We start from the raw sequence: 17,955 nt of genomic DNA, 5'->3' as shown, positions 1-17,955 counted from the left end.
TTAAAAAGGGTAATGGATAGGTTAAAGTTAGATATAGTGGGAATTAGTGAAGTTTGGTGGCAGGAGGAATGAGACTTCTGGTCAGATGAATACAGGGTTATAAATACAAAATCAAATAGAGGAAATGCTGAAGTAGGTTTAATAATGAATAAAAAAATAGGAGTGCAGGTAAGCTATTACAAACAGCATAGTGAATGCCATTATTGTGGTCCAGATAGACACGAAGCCCACGCCTACTACAGTAGTACAAGTTTATATGCCAACTAGCTCTGCATATGACAAAGAGACTAATGAAATGTATGATGATATAAAAGACATTATTCAGATAGTGAAGGGAGACGAAAATTTAATAGTCATGGGTGACTGTAATTCGAAAGTAGGAAAAGGAAGAGAAGGAAACGTAGTGGGTGAATATGGATTGGGAGTAACAAATTAAAGAGGAAGCCATCTGGTAGAATTTTGCACAGAGCATAACTTAATCATAGCTAACACTTGGTTCAAGAATCATGAAAGAAGGTTGTATACATGGAAGAAGCCTGGAGATACTGGAAGGTGTCAGGTAGATTATATAATGGTAAGACAGAGATTTAGGAACCAGGTTTTAAATTGTAAGACATTTCCAGGGACAGATGTAGACTGACCACAATCTATTGGTTATGAACTGTAGATTAAAATTGAAGAAACTGCAAAAAGGTGGGAATTTAAGGAGATGGGACCTGGATAAACTGACTAAACCAGAGGTTGTACAGTGTTTCTGGGAGAGCATAAGGGAACGATTGACAGGAATGGAGGGAAGAAATACAGTAGAAGAAGAATAGGTAGTTTTGAGGGATGAAGTAGTGAAGGCTGCAGAGGATCAAGTAGGTAAAAAGACGAGGGCTAATAGAAACCCTTAGGTTACAGAAGAACTATTGAATTTAATTGATGAAAGGAGAAAATGCAAAAATGCAGTAAATAAAACAGGCAAACAGGAATACAAATGTCTCAAAAAGACAAAATGGCTAAGCAGGGATGGCTAGAGGACAAATTTAAGGATGTAGAGGCATATATCACTAGGGGGTAAGATAGATACTGCCTACAGGAAAATTACAGAGAGACCTTTGGAGAAAAGAGAACCACCTATATGAATAACAGAAGCTCAGATGAAAACCCAGTTCTACACAAAGAGGGGAAAGCAGGAAGATGGAAGGAGTATACAGAGGGTCTATACAAGGGCGATGTACTTGAGGACAATATTATGTAAATGAAAGAGGACATAGATGAAAGGAAATGGGAGATATGATACCGCGTGAAGAGTTTGACAGAGCACTGAAAGATCTTAGTCAAAACAGGCCCCTGGAGTAGACAACATCAAAACTCTTCCATCTGGTGAGCAAGCTGTATGAGACAGGCAAAATACCCTCACACTTCATGAAGAATATAATAATTCCAATCCCAAAAAAAGCAAGTGTTGACAGATGTGAAAATAACCGAACTATCAGTTTAATATGTCACGACTGCAAAATACTAACGCGAATTCTTTACAGACGAATGGAAAAACTGGTAGAAGGAGACCTCAGGAAAGATCAGTTTGGATTCTGTAGAAATGTTGGGGACACGTGAGGCTATACTGATCCTACAACTTACCTTAGAAGATAGATTAGGAAAATGCAAACCTAAGTTTCTAGCATTTGTAGACTTAGCGAAAACTTTCGACATGTTGATTGGAAGATTCTCTTTCAAATTCTGAAGGTTGCAGGGGTCAAACACAGGGAGCCAAAAGCTATTTACAACTTGTACAGAAACCAGACGGCAGTTATAATAGTTGAGGGGCATGAAAGGGAAGCAGTGGTTGGGAAGGGAGTGAGACAGGGTTGTAGCCTATCCCCGATGTTATTCAATCTGTATATTGAGCAAGCAGTAAAGGAAACAAAAGAAAAATTTGGTGTAGGAATTAAAAGCAATGGTGAAGAAATAAAAACTTTGAGGTTTGCCATGACATTGTAATTCTGTCAGAGACAGCAAAGGACCTAGAAGAGCATTTGAACAGAGTGGTCACTGTCTTGAAAGGAGGATATAAGATGATCAAAAAAGGCAAAACAAAGATAACGGAATGTAGTTGAATAAAATCTGGTGATGCTGAGGGAATTGGATTAGGAAATGAGACACAAAGTAGAAAATGAGTTTTGCTACTTGGGGAGCAAAATAGCTGATAATGGCCAAAGTAGAGGCGATATAAAATATAGACTGGCTATGGCAGGGAAAGCATTTCTGAAGAAGAGAAATTGGTTAACATCGAGTATAGATTTAGGTGTCACAAAGTCTTTTCTGAAAGTATTTGTACGGAGTGTAGCCATGTAGGGAAGCGAAACATGGACGATAAATAGTTTAGTCAAGGAGAGAATAGAAGCGCTTGAAATGCGGTGCTGCAGAAGAATGCTGAAGATTAGATGGGTCGATCACATAACTACTGAGGACGTACAGAACAGAATTGGGGAGAAGAGAAATTTGTAGCACAACTTGACTAGAAGAAGGGATCGGTTGGTAGGACACATTCTGAGACTTCAAGGGATCACCAATTTAGTACTGGAGGGAAGTGTGGAGGGTAAAAATTGTAGAGGGAGACCAAGGGATGAATACACTAAGCAGATTCAGAAGCATGTAGGCTGCAGTAGTTACTTGGAGATGAAGGAGCTTGCGCAAGATAAAGTAACATGGAGAGCTGTAGCAAACCAGTCTATGGACTGAGGACCACCACCATTACCACCGGTCAACCGAAGTGTCCGATTCCACCAGTCGGCTCTGACCCGTGACGTAAGGCTGTTGTGATATGTGAAGTCATGACGGCGGGGAGCTTAGTTTGTGAGTGTGGGGTGTTTGTAGGTGGCATATTGTTGCGATCTGTGGTTCTCTCTGGTGGTGTGTTTATGGTTAGCATGTTATGAGGCGTATGGGTTCATTTGCGTGGTAGCATTGTACGTGTGTGGTATTGGTGGTGACTGTGCTTTCAGCGGAATATTTTTAAGTGAGTTAACGATTTTGGTTTCGTTATGTCGACATTATTCTAGTTTTGTTTTCTGTTTGGTGTGTGTGAATGTTGGTAAATCACTTTGTTTATTTCTTTGGTAGGTATGCTTATGACTGACAAGGTCAACAGTTTTTGGTTGTCAGCGATGATGGGGGACAGTGCGTTGTATCTAATACAATTTCTTCAGTTATTTGGCCTGTTGGCTGAAGTAGTGAAGTGTTCAGTGTGTCGTGAAGAAATGAGACTTACTAAAGTTCAGGCGTCTTGGATTAGGGACAGCTATATGTGGAGATGTCTTAAGGATAACAGGTCAAGGGAAAATGTTTGATTCCAGTGGATATTGTTTTTAATTGATTTTGGGAAAGTTGTGGTAGTTTTATTTTATCGTTTTTGTCGTTTGGTTTAGTGGAGTGTGTTTATTTTTAGTTTGTCTCCACCCAAAAACCCCCAATTTCCCCCACTTGTCCTGTCAGTTTCATTATATTTTTGGAGGAATATGTGTTTGGTGGTTTTTTGATCTATTATTGTATTTTATGTCATTTTTACACAATGGCATCATAGTCGTGATATGGGAGTAGTTGTGAATGGTTGTTTCCGCCATTTTGGTAATATCATTGGTCAAAGCAGATGGGTGGAATCCGACGTTTCCGTTAACCTCCCCCCCCCCCCCCCCCACTACCAATCCATAAAAGATATGTCTTAACTCTTGACATACAAAATGACACCATCATAAGGAACCAACTATTTTTTGTCATGGCAGGCAGCGTATGTACATTACAGTTTAGAGAAAATACACAAGAGCTGCCAGTTGTAGTCAGTACATTTGCTTGCCAGGGGCCACTTGGTATCAGCTACAGGTGATATAGTTGGTGGGCCATGGTTGGTGGACTTTGGTGGGGGGCTATAATAGTCAAATGGTGTGCCATTTAAATGAGTGCATGTGTCGAGAAGCAAAACAGTAGCGGTGGTGGAGGTGCAGTAATATGCGGGTTACTACCACTCCACCCTCAAGGTAACAATAGCCGCATATGCTTTAACCAAGGGATGTTACATGTTCTTGGAGAAAATGAAGATAGACATCACAGATTACGGATGAATAGAAAGTAGTTCCACATTAGTGGATTTGTCTACAACAAGTACAATTTTCAATATTGGTGTGATGAAAACCCTATCACCTACATGAAAGTCCCTCTCCATTCAGAAAAGTAACAGTTTGATGTACAATACCATCTTGGGCAATAATCAGACATTACTTTTTTGGGTATGAACAATGTAACACAGTGATGGTGAACTCTTAAATGTTATGCTGACATGTTGGTAGCATTTTCTCTGACTGGGCTCAATGCCTACACAGCAAATAAGGAAACAATCTTCCAGGAGGACAGTGAAACAAGTATTGGAGCTGCAGTGTCAATGGATTTGCTTACATTCTTATTTCTTGACTGTCTCACCAGCAGAATCGGTGATACTCCATTGCCTCCCTGTTAATCAGTTTTATCAGCTAAAGATTTTCTTCTCTGGGGTTACCCCAAATCCAAAGTATTTCAGAAGAACCAGAGATTTGAAGGAGCAAATTTTCCATGAAATGGAGATGCAGTGCAATGTCATTCGCAGGTCCAGGCTCTGATAAAGTGTATTAAAAAACCGATAACTTTCAAGATAAACTATCAATTTCCATTCACATGCAAAGGATCCACGGAAAAAAAAAGAAACAAGAAAACATTATCTCAAATTTGTACACTTTCTTTCAATCAACATGTCTAAATGCTTTGCCCTATACAAAAATAATCTTTCCCTTACAGTTTCATAAATTGCAAATTTTGTCCTTTTTGTAGATGATAAACGTAATAAGAGACAAAAACGGTACTAGTCCCCCTACTGAAAAGGCAGCTAATGAAACATCTAAAAACAATCAACAAATGCTTCTACATCTACATATATATACTCCGCTAGCCACCAAGCAGTGTGTGGCAGAGATTTGTTACGACGCTTCAGCAGTTCTGTGGTGTGCTCCTCCCAGTTGAATTTATTACCAAGCTGTAATCCCAAGAATTTAACACTGTCCACTTCTTTTATCTTCTTGTCATCGTATGTTAGACACATACTCGTGGGACACCCCTTACAAGTTCTGAACTGCATGTAGTGTGTTTTTTCAAAGTTTAATTACAAATAATTGGCTAGGAACCAGTGACTAATGTCCACAAATATTTTATTAGCTGATCTTTCTAAGACTACACTTGATTTGCTATTTATTGCAATGTTTGTATCATTGGCAAACAAAACAAACTTGGCATCTGGTAATGTTACTGATGAAAGGTCATTTATATACACGAGAAAAAGTAAGGGCCCCAAAATTGAATCTTGTGGGACCCCCACATGTAATTAGTTCCCAGTTGGATGGTGCCTGATAGCTTGATACATGTCTCTTTCCTAATAACACCCTTTGTTTCCTGCCAGAGATATAAGATTTGAACCATTTTGCAGCATTTCCTGTTACACTATAATATTCTAATTTGCTTAAAAGGATATTGTGATTTACACAGTCAAATGCCATTGACAGATCACAAGATATACCAGTTGTCTGCAATTTTTTGTCTAATGAATTAAGCACATTTTCACTGTAAGTGTAGATAGCCTTCTCAATATCAGAACCTTTTAGAAATCCAAACTGTGACTTTGACAGTATGTTATTTGAGATAAGATGGTTATAAAGCCGACTGTACATTACTTTTTCGAAAATTTTTGAGAATGCTGGCAACAGTGAAATTGGACGGAAATTTGATGCTATTTCTTTATCTCCCTTCTTAAACAGTGGCTTAACATTTCAGCCATTCAGGAAATATTCCACTGATAAACGACTGGTTACACAGATAGCTTAATATGTTACTTAGCTCAGAATCACATTCTTTAATTAACTTTGTTGATATTTATCATACCCACTAGACGTTTTTGATTTTAAAGATTTTATGATGGACATTATTTCTGTTGGGGGTAGTGAGGGTCAAATTCATACTATGGAAGTTATTTGAAATGTCTGGTCTGAGGTATTTCATAGCAGCATCTACCGAGCCTGACAACCCCATCTTTTCAGTATCAGTTATAAAATGTTTGTTAAAAAGTTCTGCAACACTATACACATCTGTCACCAATGTATCATTTACTCTTAATGCTATTTGTTCCTCTTCATGTCTGGTTCTATCGGTCTCCTTCTTCACTATATCCCATATTGTATATTTTGTTATCTGATATGACTATCTTTTCCTTGCAATATATTTGCTTTGACATCTGTATTACAGTCTTTAATATTTTGCAGTATTTCTTGTAATGTGCTATAGCATCAACACTGGAACTGTTTCGGATTGACAGATACAATATTCTTTTTGTTTTACAAGATACCCCTACTCCTCGAGTAATCCATGGCTTCTTTGAAGACTTTGCTCTAACCTTGGCAAGTTTTGGGGGAAAACAGTGTTTGAATAAGGTAAGCACTTCATTAGCAAAAGTGTTATATATTTCATTCATGCCATGAGCACTGTACACATGAATCCAGTGAATGTCTCTGAGGAGTGTCCTAAAATAACCAATTTTTGGCTTATTGATTACCCTACTGAGCTCAGATTTAACAGATTTTATACCCTATTCAGTATTAAAATTTAACAGAAGGAACTGCATGTCATGGTCTGAGAGGCCATTGACTGCTGGTTTTGTAATATAATTTTGTTCATTGGACTTTTCTATGAAGATATTATCAATGGCTGAGCAATTGGCTACCCTAGTTGGGAACTTTGTGGGAATTAAGTTGAATGATAGTGTTACTAACTCAAATAAGTTCTTATCGGGAGAGTCTTTAAGGAAATTCTCATTGAAATCAATTGAAATCACCAGCAACCACTATTTCTTTGTTTTTGGTTGTTAAATGGGCCAGTACAGCTTCAAGGTGGTTTACAAACAGATTAAAGTTATCTGCAGGTGCTCGATATACACTTAATATTATGAAGGATTTTTTGTTAAATTCTAATTCTGTTTGCACATGCTTCCATATGCTGTTCTAGGCAAAATTTATGAATATCTATGTTCTTAAATTTATGACAGCTCCTGATGAATGTGGCAACTTCTCCTTTCTCCATTTCTGATCTACAAAAGTCAGATGCTAACCTAAACCCTGTAACACTTAAAAGTTCTATACCAGTGGTCACATGATGTTCTGAGAGGCAGATTATGTCAGCTGGGTTTGAAGACTAATTCATCTATGCAGATAGTTAATTCATTAATTTTATTTCTCAGTCCTCTAATATTTTGATGCAATAAAGATAACTGACATTTCACACTAACTGAGTTAAAATTGGGTAGAGTTAAAATATCTGCCGACTGTTGAAAATTCTTAACCAATAGATGTTTATGCTGAAGTAATAAAAAAGCTGGAATTATGTTTTTTGATTTCTTTCTCAAACTGAAGGTCTGTCTCAGTTCTAACCTCTCTTAAAACTTGCTATCTTTCTGTCCTCCCTACCCTAAAAAAGGGTCTTTCTGAACCCTATAACCACTGGTATTTTACTACTAATGACAGTGCCTCCCCCCTTTAACTTTCCTGCTATTTCCCCAGCCAATTTACCCTTCCCCTTCCTGTAGGTGAACGCCATGCCTAATATAATCCCACCTACTGAGAAAATCAACAGGAACCACACCAATGTGTGACCCTGCACCCGACATAAGCAGCCATTCCAGCTCCAAATTAACTGACAGAAGAGTTCAAATGAGGTCGGTCATGGCACCCCAGAACACATACAAACTCAACACTAGTACGCTTCGATGCTGATGCAATCTTCGCCAGGTCACACTATACTGTACCCATGATCTCTGTCAATACTGTTACCTGCCCCACCCACTATAACCACGGTGTCTTAGTTATACGTATTTTCGTGTTTGTTGCCGCGCCATCAAACAAGACGACTTCTACAAACACAACCAATTCATAAACTCCGCATCGATCGTAGATTCCTCGAACAAAAAAGTGTATGCTATAGTTGGAACAAAGCACACACAACACCCTACACCCTTACGTCATGGGTCAAAGGAGACTGATGGAATCGGACGCTACCATATCCGAATATTTCGGATATGGAATAATAATATACGGAAAGGCACTACGACAAGAATATGTCACAGCATGGTGGAGAACATAGTTTTATATGGAAGGAGCCGAGACGTGTCCCCATCACGGAAAGTTACAGACAAAATTAGAACGGTTGAAATGGAACGTATGAGAAAACCTCTACAGCTACCTGGGCATAACAGGATACGAAATGAGGAGGTATGGAGCCGAATGGAGATACAGTTCTCCATAACAAAAACGTTGGAGAAAGAGGGCTTCTGGGATACTGGCACGTAAAATGTAGGGCCTATGCCTAACCAAAGGTGGCCAAGAAATGTTTTAAAATCCGGAAGAAGGAGAGGAAGGTCAGCGCTACGATGGGAAAAATACATACAGGAAGCAACGGTAGACGGAAATTTAAGATCGGGTGAACGAAGCGAAAGAGGCGTGGGGGAATCGAAAATGATAGTTCCAAGGGAAAACGTCGAAAAGTAAGTAACTGTATAGCATTTAAATTAAAAGAACATCTTAGACTTCTTTTCACGACCCATATACAAATATCTGTTGAATACGACAAATGTATCGTAAAAATAATAAAACATGCACTGACCTGCACCTATCAGCGAGCTCTTTATGCTCCTCCGGAGTAATCTTTCTACCAATGAGACTATGTTCATTGGGGTTTTTCTTCTTGCGTTTCTTTTTTGTAATGGTTACAGTGTTTGGCACGGTCTCCAGTGATAATCGGAATTCTTGAAAGTATCTTGACAAGTAAATTTTCTCCGTTTCAAACGACGCATTTTTCTCGTATAAGAAATCCATGTTACAGGAAATAAATACTATACAGAAGTTCTGTTTCAAACAAAACTGCACACTATTACATCAAAACCGTGACAACGTTTATCCTATGCGATACCTCCCTTTCACTCTACCAATTACTAAAGCAACTACAACTAACGAATAAAAACATACACACCCCCACCTGTTCTGCACTTGCGCTTCTAAAATGAAGATCTTTGGCGAAAGATACAATATACAGACAAACTTCCACGTGCCACTAAAATGATGCTACCACTTATATCGTGAAGTCATGTTTCGTAAGCAACAAAATAGTTACGCCACAACAAATGGTATGACAGTTGATACAATAGTGCCACCGTGTGCTGCTGGTTCAGCAGTCTCGTGTCAAAACTGTCGTGGTACTGAAAAGATGAGTGAAAGACGTGTTCGTTTAGTATTTTACTCATTTTCTTCAGCACTGTAGCTGTATACATGATAATAATCAGCAACCAACTGCATAAAAGAAATTTACTTTCTTAACCGGTTTCAGGCAAATAATGCAATAGTTCTAACCTTTTCAAGAAAGCCCCAGATGCCTGAAACTGGCTAATAAATTAAATTTCTTTTATGTAGATGGTTACTGATTATTTCAATATATAAGTGATAGTGTCAGTTGTGTAGAGAAACAGTTGGAACCATTAAAACTGAACAAAATTCCAGGAGCCGATGGATTCCATATCAGTCTGTACTGAATCAGCAGATGAATTGGCCCCTCCTCCAACTGTAATCGATCGTAGATTCCTCGAACGAAAAAGTGTATGCTATAGTTGGAACAAAGCACAGGTCACACCCATTTACAAGAAAAGTAGTGAAAGTGATCCACAAAACTATCATGCAATATCCTTGACATCGATTTATTCTTGACTTGAGGCACCGGGGTGACTTGAGACAAAATGACATACATTTATAGTTCTGCATTATGCCAGGTTTTAGTTTACGTAACCAAAATTTTATCCTTTGTTTGGTTTCCACGTAACAACAGCTTTCTGACTGAGGTAAAGTCATTCTTAAAATAATAATGTTGGCAGCCATGTATCATTTGAAAACAGGATGTAAAATATCGTCTTTGACAATTGTTCCGGAACTTTCTTTGTTTGACTGCATGAAAAATAATTCTCGGTGAGTATCTTCGAAGCTTTGACAAGAATATAAAATAATAGGAGTGGAATTTTTGTTGAAGTATAAACATAACCTTATTCCTACTAAAGATTTTTAATTTTATTCTTGCAGAAAAGGCTACATCTTCATGTTAAAAAGCTGGTACAAGCAAATATGCAAGTAGCAACTTCGAAAGTTTGGAAAAGGCTCTTGAAGATGTAAAAATGTGCCGCCTTAGCCTTCGTAAAGCATCTGAGAAATATTCCATAGAGAAGTGCAAGCTTTCTCGTGCACTTAACGGAAAACACTAATAAAACTGGTGGACAAATTATTCTGTTGTCAACAGAAGAAGATACTCAAGTGAAAAATGTGCTTACAGTAAGTGAATGAGGATTTCCATTTACTGTTTATAACATCAGACTTTTAGTTAAATACTATCGTGACAGGCAAGGGAGAACCAACCGTAGATTCAGGAACAACATGCCTGGTGATGAGTGGGTGCAATCATTCCTAAATCACCATAGTTATGTGCTGTCTGTGTGGTTAGCTGACAATATATAGAGCTTTGTCGAGCACAAGTTTCTCCAGAAATTATCAAATCTTATTCGATAATTTGCAAGTTGAACTGCAGAAATTGAGGTCAGCATTAATTATTTTCGTTACATAGGTGAGACCGTTATAAGCAGAGTATCTTATAGGAAGCCAAAATAATTTTTTTTTCAATTTAAATGAGCGCCAGGCTCCCTACAAGATTACCATAACTGGTTTTCATCTAAATACTGGCAAGGACAAAGTTCACAGATCTATAACAAAGGGTGTCTCTGAAAGTATTTGAACTCTCACAAAATTAACTCGTGGAACTATTCAGATTTAAATTAAATAATGTTTTAAAATGATTTTATGATTTCTGATCTTCTGGAAAACTGTAAGAAAAGTTAATATTAAGTCCGCCACGTAATGGCGCCCAATTGTTGCCAATCAGCAATCACTGATTTCGTCTTCTTGATAGCTGAAAATACTAATTATTCTCTCTTTTCAATTAAAACATTGCGATTAGTGTCTGGCATGTTCTTTTAATAATACAATGAATTCACTTTTACATATATATTTCCAACAATAACCTGATACACACCTTTTTATCGTCTAGTCGAACGAACAAAAAGAACATCTGCTAGCCTTCAATCCTACACACAATCTCTATCTAACAATAGTAACATGAGAATCAGAAACAGCAGAAGAGCGAGTAATAACTTATCTTTTCCATCTTCTATAGTTATACAAAGATATCAATGTTTTATAACACCATATTCCTTACTGCGACGTTGTTTATCATTGTTATTATCTTTCCCTACCATAATATCGACGTTACATTCTTTTGTAAATAATTTTATGTCTTTTTCACAATTGACTTTCAGTCTGGTCTGTTTGGTCTTATTCAATATTTTTATACGCACTTCACACACATTATTTTTAAACATCGCAAAAGGGACACTACAACCACTGAAAGTACACATATTCAACAAACAGCAAATGGAGAACATTTTTTTCTATAATGCCACCAAATCTGGTGCTAACACAATGGACAAATGAACTATTCAACAAATTGGTGAACCAGGAGATGACATCAGTTGTCTTTGTAAATACAATAATGATATTCACAGCTTTGAAAGAAACCCCAGTATTGAACAGTTTCACTTCATGAAGATATTAGCAAACAATCTAATAGGATAAGATGGCCGGACATTCGAAATTTAGAAACAGAAGTGAGGAAAATAATAATAGATACTTTCCTACAGCAGGATGCAGAAAGAAACATGGAGTGGAGATCAGAGAGACTTGAAAAAAGAACAACATGCCACTAATGTCTACACGAAGATGCAGAAAAACTAATTACAAGTGTGTCAAATGTGGGGAACCAAACCGCTTGGAGTGTTCGAAGAAGTTGTGCAAAAGAGTGTGTAATGAAACTCTTAAGTTTTTCCTGATGAGGATGCAATTCAAATTTATGAAGAAGAAAGACACTATGTTATATTATTATTATGTGGAATAAGTTATGTATCAACATAAAAGTAGGATATATAAAAATGAATTTTGCACAGGCTTCATACTTTGATCCCTCAAATGGCAACATAAATGTTGTCACTTCGTTGGTAACACTAGTCTCTCAGACCTTGTAATTTTACTTGATTTTATTTGCTCATTTTCATTAAGTATTGTACATATGTATGTATATAAGAAGTAAACACCACAGTATTTTGTGTATATATATATATATATATATATATATATATATATATATATATATATATATATATATATATATATATATATACTGTAGTGAAACATGTGCTAGTAAAATAAAAAATTAATAATTTTCTAGTAAGTGTTTTTGTTACTTAATTGTAATTTGTTGTTCAAAAGTTTAAAAATGTTTTTAAACAACAGATTACAATGAAGTAACAAAAACACTTATTAGAAAATTATTAATTTTTTAATTTTACTAGCACATTTTTCACTATAGTATTATATATATATATATGTATGTGTATAAGAAGTAAACACCACAGTATTATATATATATATATATATATATAAGTAAACACCACAGTATTATATATATATATATATATATATATATACAATACTGTGGTGTTTACTTCTTATACACATACATATGTACAATATTTAGTGAAAATGTGCAAATAAAATCAAGTAAAAATTACAAGGTTTGAGAGACTAGTGTTACCAAAAAAGTGCCAAAATTTATGTCGCCATTTGAGGGATCAAAGTAAGTGGAAAGTCTGCTATTACTTTGTACAGGTAAATGCTTTAGCTAAAATAAGACTTTTGGTTGAAATATTCATTTCAATTTTTTTACTCACTGACTTTTGTGTTCACAATATGTAGATTCACGAAGGGCACCGAAAGGAAAAAGTTGCAGATCAAGACTTTGTAATGACATATAGCAAATTAGTAAAATACAGCACAGTGTGTTTAGAGCATTTCCATGAAGCTCAGTTTGACCGAACATCTTTTGTTCATCGTTTCTCTCAAGCATGCAGAATATAAGTTGCACCAAACTTTTCATAAGTGATTGTAATGTTTCATTGTGTGATACCTGTTTATGTAACAGAATTTGATGTTAAACTTGTTGTCCTTTACTGTTGGCAGCTGATGTCAGAGCTGCTGTTTATGAATTGTATATTATATGTAACTGTTTACATCTGAGATAAGCCAGTGAATGGAAGTTGTGATTAGTACAAATTAATCATTCAAAATTTTGAACATATTGACCTCCTTTTGTGCAGATATAACCTCTCTGAGTGCACGGGCTCAATAATGTGCATGTGTGACTGTACCTTTGTTCGATTCACGAGCACATGTTTACCTTCCCTTGCCAGATGCGGCAAATTGCACAAGCTGACTTAAGCAGAGCAATCATGTCACACTATGATAGTAATATGCTAGAGCAAGCGTGGACAATGTCTCTGCTCATGGGTTAGATAGTGAAGGGGTTCCTTTTTTATAAAATTATTAATTTTCCAGATTATGAGTGTAAGTCTCAAACAAAAAGACCTATTCCAAAGGTGATAAAAATGGGAAGTGCAACTATTTGTAAGCGAAACCGTTGTAAATTCTGATTACGTTTACTATAATGAAACTGTAGTCATTGGCTTTAACATAAAGAATAAAAACGAGCTCCACGCAAAAGCAATTGTTGGTTTACAGTACACTTGGTGTCAAATAACAACATATGTAATTAATGTTTGTAAAAATGAATTAGTTTGTAAAAAATTAATTGGACTCTGAATTAAGATGCAGGCTTGATTTCTCTGAATAGTAAAACAACTAATGATAGAGCATTTATGGAACTTGATCATTACATCACCAAGCACGATTTTAAAAGCCAGGAATTACTGCATTACTTGAGTGAAACATGAGAACTCATAGGGTTATGGTTTTACGAAATAAAGCATGTAATTACTACTTGCAAAACGCTACAACTTACACAACTTACATCCTTATCATGTTGATGCCAGAACAAGCAGAAAAATCAATCTGATGTAGTATTTTTCACAGGTAGAACAATTACAGTTATTGGGGTACAAAGGCTGGCATAATATCAGTGGTTTACAGACATTAAATTTTCCAAGACATTGTCTTTTCATAAGTGCAATGAAAAAATAGATTTTTGCTGTTCATGCAAAGGAACTGACATCATTTGACATACATTTTAATATCAGCAATTGTTATATGGCGGTCCACAAGCAGGAATATCACTTGCAATTATTACTATCATGTCCCTTATAGACCATTCAGTCAGGCACAGAAGTTCACACTTATGTCTTTATCAATATCTGTGTTATACAACCCACTTGAATAGTGAAGACAGTGTTCATTAGCTAAAGCTAGGAATTTATTTCATGTGTAATTGATAATGAATTGAAGGTCCATGAATACCATTATAAGTATTTGTCTCTTAAATAAAGTTAATCTGCCTCAAACACGATTAGTAAAAGTAGAGATATTCTGGTGAATATAGCATTCAACAAATTTTAAATTTTATCCATGAGCAGTGAGCATAGACTTGTGTTCAACATGTTTTCTACATCTACATCTACACCCATACTCCGCAAGCCACCTGACGGTGTGTGGCGGAGGGTACCTTGAGTACCTCTATCGGTTCTCCCTTCTATTCCAGTCTTGTACTGTTCGTGGAAATAAAGATTGTCGATATGCCTCTGGGTGGGCTCTAATCTCTCTGATTTTATCCTCGCGGTCTCTTTGCGAGATATAAATAGGAGGGAGCAATATACTGCTAGACTCCTCACTGAAGGTACGTTCTCGAAACTTCAACAAAAGCCCGTACCGAGCTACTGAGCGTCTCTCCTGCAGAGTCTTCCACTGGAGTTTATCTATCATCTCCGTAACACTTTCGTGATTACTAAATGATCCTGTAACAAAGTGCGCTGTTCTCCGTTGTATCTTCTCTATCTCTTCTATCAACCCTATCTGGAACGGACCCCACACTGGTGAGCAATATTCAAGCAGTGGGCGAACAAATGTACTGTAACCTATTTCCTTTGTTTTCAGATTGTATTTCCTTAGGATTCTTCCAATGAATCTCAGTCTGGCATCTGCTTTACCAATGATCGACTTTATATGATCATTCCATTTTAAATCACTCCTAATGCCTACTCCCAGATAGTTTATGGAATTAACTGCTTCCAGTTGCTGACCTGCTATATTGTAGCTAAATGATAAAGGATCTTTCTTTCTAGGTATTTGCAGCACATTACACTTGTCTACATTGAGATTCAATTGCCATTTCCTGCACCATGCGTCAATTTGTTGCAGATCCTCATGCATTTCAGTACAATTTTCCATTGTTACAACCTCTCTATATACTACAGCATCATCCGCAAAAAGCCTCAGTGAACTTTGGATGTTATACACGAGGTCATTTATGTATATTGTGAATAGCAACAGTCCTACGACACTCCCCTGCAGCACACCTGAAATCATCTTACTTCAGAAGACTTCTCTCCATTGAGAATGACATGTTCTGTTATCTAGGAACTCTTCAATCCAGTCACACTACTGGTCTGATAGTCCATATGCTCTTACAACTTATCTGAGAATAAATAACTGTAGTCTGTAGTATTTGTTAGAGCATAAAACTTTTTACAAAAATAATACACTTATACATCATATGAAAGGAAAAAAAATTCTCCTCAGTCATAGAATAGATGATTTCCAAGAATCATGCACACATGTTAATATATGGAAAAGAGAAACACATTAGTATATATGTTAGAACAAATTGCTTTGAGAAGCTAAGACATCTGAATAGTAGATGCCAACAAAAGATCTTCTGTTTCTAAGAAAACGTGAACTGGACACTGGGTAGGAAGGATATGACAGTCATCAGTGGCAACACTCATTGTAGAATGGAAGGGATCCAGACAGCCAGGTTGATGACATGGTAGGTGACCACAGGACTCACAACAGGTTGGTTTCATTTCAAGGATATTAAACAGTTGCATGTTGGTTTCAGTAACATATAGCATAAGACTTACATTAAGTTGTTCTGAAAAAACTAACAACACATAACTCAAATTTTCATAAATACATACACAGATTGTAAATTATTTGAGTACATTAAATATATCAGTGGTTTTGTTGTGGATCCTCTTTTCTTTTCTTTTAAAATTGCAGGTCAGTTTATCATTCACTGAGCCATACATTTTTAGTATATTCATTCAAATTACTATACATTTTAAAGGCAAGTTATAAATGTCAATGTCCACTATATGCTCTGGATGACTGTCTTTACAGAACTAAGTTTAACTGTGGAACTGTACGGTTTAAGTTAATAATGGTCACACATCCAGTGTTCCAGGTACAATACTGTTGCTTATAATGAGTGCAGATATTGTGGCTGTTTACTGTTCACTCACAACGACCTTGTGCATACTTGCTGATGAAAACTGTTCATACAACTCGTCTGGAGTTGACATCTCTCTCTGGATCATGAATGTGAACAAACATGAATAAGGTGAGTGAAAAATCAAGTTTTTTTTTTTTAATTTATACTCTAGATATGTCGTCCATGTCAACAGTTGCTAGTATCACTTGGAGGAGTATCTTAACCATTCACTTTAAAGAACTTAGACAAGCACTTCTATGTAGAGTTCATAGCTGCATGATGTAACATTTCTCATTTTATGTGAACAGACTTTTAACTTTGTCCCCATGGATAATAGGTTTTTATTAGACAAAGTGCAAAAAACATTTACATTGTATTTACACATTTCATGGGAGTCACTAACTTTAAACCACAAAGACCATACAAATTTATGAGTTTTTTGGCCTTATGTTTACATTTACAAAATCACAAACATATTAGGTTTACTAAAGGATTAGGATATCACTGTTTATTTTCAAAAGAATAATTCTGTGCATATACTATACACATTTCAGCATGCAGGAAGTAGAATTCATTTAGCACAAAAAGAAAAACCAGCTGTAAGCTCCAAAAACTACTCAAATAAACATTTATTAGCTACAGACTAGTGTCAGTTCCACAGTAGATTGTTCGGAGCCCATAAAGGTCTAATATTACTATCCCTAGGTCTATGGACATTTACAGACATGAACTTGGAAATTATTTCCACACTGCAGTCTTAAATTACCATACATAGATACACATATACAGACATGAAGAACATTTATGTATGTAGTTATTGTACATAACGCTTCTACATTCCTTTGGCCCCAGTTATATTCATCATGACAGGAGACATATTCCTTTCACTGTGTGCCAATGGCTAGTTTCTTACCTGGACTACATTGACATCTGAGTGCGTATCAGTTACTATCTCACTGAAAATATGTTTGACTCTGAATACCATAAGAAAATTCATGTAGTAGAATATACTGTCCTTCGTTTTAATGCTCATTTATGCTTTTCTAAGTGACCACATGCATATACTGTCAATCTGACTGTGTCTTGATAGGACTATTATATTCATAGCTCAATGAAGTAGTGATAATTATTGAGATAAATAGATACAGTTGTTAATAGCACTGTAGGTAGTCTTCAATAGGACAGTATTGTTCACACTTGAAATCTTTAAAAAGAATTTTATTTTATTCAATGGACTTACTCACTACCACACACACACACACACACACACACACACACACACACACACACACACACACACACACACACACACACACACACATATATATATATATATATATATATATATATATATATATATATATATATATATATATATATATAATAGAGGGAAACATTCCACGTGGGAAAAATATATCTAAAAAGAAAGATGATGAGACTTACCAAACAAAAGCGCTGGCAGGTCGATAGACACACAAACAAACACAA

The 17,955-nt window shown here is 36.2% G+C and overlaps 2 protein-coding genes across 2 annotated transcripts in view; one reads left to right on the top strand and one right to left on the bottom strand.

The window, feature by feature from the left end:
* The window catches only part of LOC126100798 (snRNA-activating protein complex subunit 3-like), a 67,863-nt gene extending 58,637 nt beyond the window's left edge, over positions 1–9,226 (bottom strand). The window contains exon 1 of the mRNA XM_049911422.1: positions 8,710–9,226. Within this exon, the coding sequence (XP_049767379.1) occupies positions 8,710–8,921 (212 nt within the window). The 5' untranslated portion in view covers positions 8,922–9,226. The remainder of the gene's footprint in view (positions 1–8,709) is intronic.
* Positions 9,227–16,587: 7,361 nt separating this feature from the next.
* The window catches only part of LOC126101366 (odorant receptor Or2-like), a 160,811-nt gene continuing 159,443 nt past the window's right edge, over positions 16,588–17,955 (top strand). Inside the window, exon 1 of the mRNA XM_049912034.1 lies at positions 16,588–16,596. Within this exon, the coding sequence (XP_049767991.1) occupies positions 16,588–16,596 (9 nt within the window). The remainder of the gene's footprint in view (positions 16,597–17,955) is intronic.

This window comes from Schistocerca cancellata, chromosome 9 (assembly GCF_023864275.1).
Source record: "Schistocerca cancellata isolate TAMUIC-IGC-003103 chromosome 9, iqSchCanc2.1, whole genome shotgun sequence".
NCBI classification, from domain to species: Eukaryota; Metazoa; Arthropoda; class Insecta; order Orthoptera; family Acrididae; genus Schistocerca; species Schistocerca cancellata.
The sequence above is the reverse complement of the archived record's forward strand: the minus strand, read 5'-3'. Positions and strand labels throughout refer to the sequence as shown.